The sequence below is a fragment of the Myxine glutinosa genome, chromosome 3, assembly GCF_964187855.1.
Source record: "Myxine glutinosa chromosome 3, kmMyxGlut1.1, whole genome shotgun sequence".
Lineage (NCBI taxonomy): Eukaryota > Metazoa > Chordata > Myxini > Myxiniformes > Myxinidae > Myxine > Myxine glutinosa.
The window spans coordinates 141,523,805-141,531,134 of NC_136263.1; the positions used below are offsets into that span (position 1 = coordinate 141,523,805).

A 7,330-nucleotide genomic window follows, 5' to 3' on the forward strand; every position below is an offset into this window, starting at 1 on the left:
GTGGGCAGAGAAAAACAACTACACTTTTTTTTTCGTCTTCTGATTTCGATTTGCTCAACTAATGTTGTTTTATGTAAGTACGATTTTAAGAGATTTGACATATTTGCTGTACCTCCAGCGGCCGATGGGGACTATTGGAGGCTGCTGAACCCCGGGGAGTACATTGTGACCGCAATGGCAACAGGGTTCCACATCCACACCCGTGTGTGCTATGTGGGTTTCATGGTCGGTGCAAACCAATGCGATTTTGTTTTGTCCAAAGTACAAAACTTGACCAGTTTGGTGACTCTGCATGGTGACACAAAGAACATCGCAGCATCATTTGAAAGAAAAACCTCATATACTATATCAATGCTTGAGCAGAGCGTGCTTAACAATAATTGTTCCAACACTCAGATAACCTTAATGTAATCGTGTTTTGTTCCTTATATTTCCACATATTTTATTTTTCAAAATTTCTTTATGACACATGATTTCAACATACATTTTACTCAGTTCCTAAAATTTTCGTTCATTGTTTGCTTTTCATTTTTAAAAGATGCCACATTAAGTGGGAGCAGAATAATATAGACCTTTGAGGAATAGGAACCTGATGGAATTTGTGACCACAAAGAAAAAGCTTAGAGTGTAGTGTGTGTGTGTGTGTGTGTGTGTGTGTGTGTGTGTGTGTGTGTGTGTGTGTGTGTGTGTGTGTGTGTGTGTACACATCTGCATGCAGATATACTTTAACACAGTTGCCTGTATTACTTTAATACACATACGAATTACATCGGTGGATTCATTCTCAGATACAATGGATTCTATGTACTAGGGGGCTCTGCGTTGCCAAATGTTCAGTCTTGTTAGTCTTGTTAGTAGTTCAGTTCAGTCTTGCTAGTGTAATGTTCAGTCTTGTTAGTCTAATGTTCAGTCTTGTTCGTCTAATGTTCAGTCTTGTTAGTCTAATGTTCAGTCTTGTTCGTCTAATGTTCAGTCTTGTTAGTCTAATGTTCAGTCTTGTTAGTCTAATGTTCAGTCTTGTTAGTCTAATGTTCAGTCTTGTTAGTCTAATGTTCAGTTTTGTTACTAGTTCAGTTCAGTCTTGTTAGTCTTGTTACTAGTTCAGTTCAGTCTTGTTAGTCTAATGTTCAGTCTTGTTACTAGTTCAGTTCAGTCTTGTTAGTCTAATGTTCAGTCTTGTTAGTCTTGTTACTAGTTCAGTTCAGTCTTGTTAGTCTAATGTTCAGTCTTGTTAGTCTTGTTACTAGTTCAGTTCAGTCTTGTTAGTCTAATGTTCAGTCTTGTTAGTCTAATGTTCAGTCTTGTTAGTCTAATGTTCAGTCTTGTTCGTCTAATGTTCAGTCTTGTTAGTCTAATGTTCAGTCTTGTTAGTCTAATGTTCAGTCTTGTTACTAGTTCAGTTCAGTCTTGTTAGTCTAATGTTCAGTCTTGTTAGTCTTGTTACTAGTTCAGTTCAGTCTTGTTAGTCTAATGTTCAGTCTTGTTAGTCTTGTTACTAGTTCAGTTCAGTCTTGTTAGTCTAATGTTCAGTCTTGTTACATCCGTCACCGAAGGGACATTATGTTTTCCCCTGTCTGTCTGTTTGTCTGACTGTGAGTAGAATATCTCAAAAAGGTAGGGACGGATTCGGACAAAATTTGGTTGACAGGTAGGGTATGTGACAAGGACGAAATGATTCGATTTTGGTGAAGATCCGGATCCGGCTCCGGCCAGTAGAATTATTTCAGTGAATCTTCACCATTGAGTGATCGGGCTAAAACCGATACATACATAGCACGATATCCCAAAAATTTGTGGACGGATTCTGACGAAACTTCTTGGTGGACAGTTTGGGTATGTGACGAGGACTAATCGATTTGATTTTGGTGAAGATCTGAATATGGATTCAGATACGAGAATTATTTAATTTTTAAGTGATTCTTCACCATTGAGGGATCGGGCGAAAAGCGATATATATCATGATGTTTATAAAGGTTGTGGACGAGTTATGACTAATCTTGGTGGACGAGTTGGTTAGGTGACGAGCACAAGCCGATTCGATTCGGCCAGATCCGGCCTATCAGTGGGATACAAAATGTAAAATTGTTCAGACTGGCAGAGGTATGCTCTCTACCGAGTGCTGTTTTAGTTTTATTCGGGGTTTAGTGTATCGTGGGGATTTGCCAAGCATATGCATATAATTGCTCATTTATCTCAAAATAGGATGGACAGTTTTTTGTAAAAAGAAGCTTTACGAGGTCCATATTATTCCATGTTTTCATATTGCATTTTATGCCAAATATAGTTGCTCATCAAATAATGCTGTTTTATTACACTCGATTTTGTTGCAGAAACATTAATTTGAGGCTGGATCCTCTAATGTTACAAGAATGTTGCAAATATAATTTTTTTAATCAAAGTACTATTTTATGTTATTGAAGTTGTTCACTGCGAATGATGAACACATAATTGCCAGATAAACATTTTATGTATCAACACAGAAGCATTTCCTGTGTCATGTCATTCAATATAATAATACCATGTCATACATAGATATTGTGAAGGAACTTGTGGGAACGCTTTTTGAGAATTTATCAAAGAAATTTCTCAAACGCTTAATACGTAAATTGTGAAGTTTCATTCAATATACCGAATCCACCATTGTCCTTAAGCCTGGTGTTGGCCTATAAGGTTTGTTGGCTTAATATCTTAGGGTTTTACGTTTAAGCCCCTGTTGTCCCATTGAATTAACACCAAGGGGGTTGACTCAGGCTGTCATCCTTTTGAGGTCGGCAAAATGAGCACCAGCTTACTGGAAACGGGGCACTGCATCAGCGGCACAGCCATGCTCCGAGCAATGATGCAAACAGCAGCCACAGGCCGCATACGAACTAATAATAAACCATTCTTCTTGATCCGAGGTAAGGTGCAGCTGAAGCAATCTCAGAGCAAGGAATACACTGAAGAGTTTAGCATGGCCTTTTTGATAGCAGTCAGGACAGAAATTTGGAACCTGTCTTGCTTATTTGCAGTTTTCAAAACTCTCTTAACAGGGGATCTTCAACATCTGCATACACCGATTCAACTTCCTCGTGGACTACAAAGTACCAGGCCAGCATGACAGTTTTTAAATGGCGATTCACAGTAAAACAAAGGTGCTTTTGTTGACATTCGACCGCAATGACAAGAAAAAAAAATCGTTTAAAAAAAAAAGTATTTGTACAATTGTGGGAGAATCTTTCACGCTTGCAATTATAAAGCGTAAAACATCATTGTATTCTGTGGGAAACAAATAGAAATAATCACTGAATCAATGATTCTTATCATGACTTGTTCAGGTGAGTTTTGTGGTGAAAGATATTAGTGTTGTATTGTGCAAAAGAAATGCCAGAAACCTACTGGCTGGGTTTTTACTTGTACATTATATTCAATAAACAAGTGGTTATGAAGTGAAGCGATGCAGAGCACTGGATGTAAAAAAAAACATTTTCATCATTTAATTTGCTTCATAGTGTCGTGTGTCTCCCCTGTAGTGAACACCGCAGGGTGACGGAGGGCCAACCGAGCTTTAACTCCGAGGCGTATACCCAACTATGGCGGTAGTGACATGCACGGGGGGAGGGGGGTAGGGGAGGGCAGCGAGAGCTTACCTGTACGGCCGGACGCGACGCTGGTTTTCCGAACCACAAACAAATAAATGGACAAGATAAGCAACTGAAAGACAACAATTAAAAGATGTAATAAAAATCAATGCAATACAATAAAAAAAAAGACACTAAATTTCTAACCAAGGGACCGTCCATGCGGACTCAAATACAGACACAGGGAGACATAAATAAAAGTAAAAATGTGGTGTGTAGCGTTTGCTTGGTACTCAGCTTGGCGTAATTGACCATCCCGGGCCGTCACTGGTCCCGCGTCCCTGCGTGGGAAAACACGCGTTGGTGCAAAATAGCGTTCACCGCCTGCCGCCGACATGAAGTGAACAGGCCAGAGCTCCTCCCACGTCCTTCTTGCTCGGCTGCACCGAGCTCCAACCGTCCTGAACTTCCCAGGTACATATGGCACGAAACGCCGCTGTCATGAGCCAACACCAAGGAGAGGAAAGAGAAGGATGCGTCCGTTCGCAATGAAGGCCAGGACAGAAGAGAGTAAATGCGACTGTACGCGATGGAAGCCAGGACCAAGAGAGTGTATAAACTGCGAGACTGCTTGTCACAAACCCAGCACAAAAGAGCGAATGCGAAATGTCCTGTCCGTAATAAATGTCAGAACCAAGAGCGTATAAACTGTGACCGCTTGCGATGAAAGCCACGAACCAAGAGTGCACCCGCACGTAATGAAACCCAGCACAAGAGCGAATGCGAAACGTACTGTCCGTAATGAATGTCAGAACCAAGAGCGTATAAACAGTGACCACTTGCGATGAAAGCCACAAACCGAGTGCACCCGCACGTAATGAAACCCAGCACAAGAGCGAATGCGAAACGTACTGTCCGTAATGAATGTCAGAACCAAGAGCGTATAAACTGTGACCGCTTGCGATGAAAGCCACAAACCAAGAGAGCGAAAATGGCGGGACGTGTCCTTTTTGTCCCTGGTGCTCGAACGTTCTATGATGATGTCACACACGCTCCAATCAACGAGCACCACCCGCTCACCCCAACATTCTTTACCCAATTGTTCTTCGGGGCGTGGCCTCAGAGCCACTTCTTTACGCCCCTTGAGATGATTCGGCTGGGTGGCGTCAATGTTAGTGTTTGGATCCGGTCGGCGATTATGTTATTTAATTGTAGGCGCTGATTGCATGGCTGGTGTTGCAAGTGTCATAAGGAACAAAGGGGAAACGACAGAGGCAACTACACACGGGGATCTACCCTTATACCCTAACTAATTAGCATAGCTCCACCCCTCACATGGAGACAAATATACACTTACGCGACATCCGGCCCTACTTAGTTACAGGAAGATTTATTCTTCTTCGCGACATTCGGAGCACACTACCCTAAACATTCTACCTGGCCCAAGGTATTCCATTGCTACCACCACAAACGTAACAATAGCATGAAAAACAAAAAAGCAGAAAGCTGGATTGAACGAGAGATTTGTAGTACTATAGTCAGAGTTAAATTTCCCAGACTCTGTCATGATTTAATTGCAGTGAACAATTGGATTTTGACATGTTGCAGGTCTACAAGAGCTTCACGTTGCTGTTGTTGCTGAGGTTCTTGTTGTGGGTCAATTTTTTAAATATGCCCCCATTGGTCAGACAGCTGCCACACCACACCCACATCCGTCGCTTGACTCCACCCATCATAGGACTGAGCCAAAATGATATGGCCGACATTTTGGTTTTCTGGTGGGCCGAACACATTAGGCCTGTATAGTCTAGTAGGAAGAGGGGGGTATCATGCACCCCCTGGAAATATACTTCTAATCAGTGTTTCTAGATTGGAAAAATTGTGTAGAAAATGATGAGCTATGTTAAAAAGTTGTCAAAATGTCCCACGTATCGTTTTTATGCAAATTAGTGCCGCCATTATCGAAAAATCTAGTTTCACTATATCTCAGGCAATATTGCAGATAATTGAACAAATAAGGTGTCTAGACCCATGTTTTGAGGGTCAAAGATCATAATAAAACTATTCTTAAAGTGATCACATGTGTCTGTGTCATGCTAGTATACAAATTAGTGCCACCATTACAAAATAATCACATTTTCACCAATTAAGAGACTCCAATATTGCAGATAACTGAACAAATAAGGTGTCTAGACCCATGTTTTGAGGGTCAAAGATCATAACAAAACTATTCTTAAAGTGATCACATGTGTCTGTGTCATGCTCGTATGCAAATTAGTGCCACCATTACAAAATAATCACATTTTTACCAATTAAGAGACTCCAATATTGCAGATAACGGAACAAATAAGGTGTCTAGACAGATGTTGTGTTTTTAACCAATGTTTATTTATTTTGTAGTACAAGGGTCAAACATCATAATAGAACTCTTCTCTTTCCCATTCCAGATAAACAGTCAGGTAAATACTTCTCCACTATGAATCACTCATCATCGTTTTCAATGAAATCGTCCAACTCGTTTCAAGAGTCCAACTCGTTCTCTCCTTCCTCGTCCTCCTCCTCTTCCTGTTCACGCTCTCCAGTGTCCAGGCGATCAACTAGCGAGGTTGGTAGGACAGGACCGCAGGACCATACTGGTTTCAACACTCCTTCATCAGTCCTCATCCATCCTTGCCCCTCATCATAGGGTTTTGGCTTTTCCAGAATAGCTTCATCAGCTCGCTTGTACAAGGCGACACGGTGGTTCACACGTTGGACGTGCGGCTTCAGAGCAGAGTGGCATGGAGGAAGTCGAGCCAGGTCGACCTTAGACTTGGAATTGAGTTTCTTGTCTTCCCCAACCATTTTGCGTAGCAACTTGGCACGGATGACGTCCACTGAAGACTCACGACTCTGTCCATACATCAGACAGGTGAATTGCTTCAACTGCCTCAGCACCTCAGGCTTGAGAGTCCAGTAGTCACCGAGTTGACTAAACGCCTTGTGAAACCTGGGGTTCTTCTCCAGCTTTTTCAAGGGCCCCACCTTCCCCTTCCCTTTGAAGGTACTGGTACAGTCTTCTCCGCTGAACACATAGAACCCAAGAAGAGTGGCGCAGTAGTCTTCTCCCAGGGATTCTGCAAGCTCAGAGAGGTTGAGAGGTTGTCGATGTTTCCCTGACCCCGTATCCAGGTATACAGTCAGCTTGATGGCATGAGCATGGTGGAGAAGAATCATGAAGATATCTGTGTCAGGTGTTCTGACCACAGCATTCTTGTATCCGAGGGCAGCAGCATGATGGAGGTACAGTACCACCCTTGTATCAGTCTCTTCCTGGTTGCTGTAGATTGTGGGGAGCTCACGCACCTCAACCTGAAACACAAAGGGGCATTGCACTTCACTCACAACCAATTCTAGATCTAGACAAAAATCACAGATAATCACTTATAATTTACCAATTTTACCAATATTTAAATATAAGACTAAAAGAAAAAATCGCATCACCAATCACCAAAATTTTATACTCTTATTCACCAATCACAAAGAAGCACTTTGGCAATATTATTTAAATTAATCCTGGTAACAATAATTAATAATAATATGGGTTTTCAATTTACCTTGCCATTTGATGAGACAAGTTGATGGGCTCTCCCCTCCACGATCAGCACTGCCATCTCTGTTCTCTCCAGCTTTGAAGCTGCCTGTTGATCACTCCATACTCGCAGCAGGAGCTGGCAGATCTGCTTTTTGTTGTCATCTGCAAGGAACATCTTGAAGTCACATGGCTTCCT

The 7,330-nt window shown here is 41.8% G+C and overlaps 2 protein-coding genes across 4 annotated transcripts in view; one reads left to right on the forward strand and one right to left on the reverse strand.

Moving 5' to 3' along the window:
• Positions 1-2,485, forward strand: part of LOC137423156 (putative carboxypeptidase X1) — a 73,183-nt gene extending 70,698 nt beyond the window's left edge. The window contains exons 15-16 of one of the 2 annotated variants that reach the window (XR_013622883.1): positions 119-993; positions 1,436-2,485. Coding sequence is in view for 1 of the 2 variants with exons in the window: in XM_068110001.2 (XP_067966102.2) it covers positions 119-411 (293 nt within the window). In the remaining variant the exon portion in view is untranslated. Of the gene's footprint in view, positions 1-118 lie in introns of both variants that reach the window. The other variant, XM_068110001.2, reaches the window with a different exon arrangement.
• A 3,451-nt stretch (positions 2,486-5,936) lies between these two features.
• LOC137412425 (uncharacterized) overlaps positions 5,937-7,330 on the reverse strand; it is a 4,715-nt gene continuing 3,321 nt past the window's right edge. The window contains exons 3-4 of one of the 2 annotated variants that reach the window (XM_068097715.2): positions 7,157-7,330; positions 5,937-6,911 (exon numbers count right to left, since the gene is read on the reverse strand). The exon at positions 7,157-7,330 is cut by the window's right edge and continues 438 nt beyond it. In XM_068097715.2, coding sequence (XP_067953816.2) covers positions 6,081-6,911; positions 7,157-7,330 — 1,005 coding nt within the window. In that variant the 3' untranslated portion in view covers positions 5,937-6,080. The remainder of the gene's footprint in view (positions 6,912-7,156) is intronic. The other variant, XM_068097716.2, reaches the window with a different exon arrangement.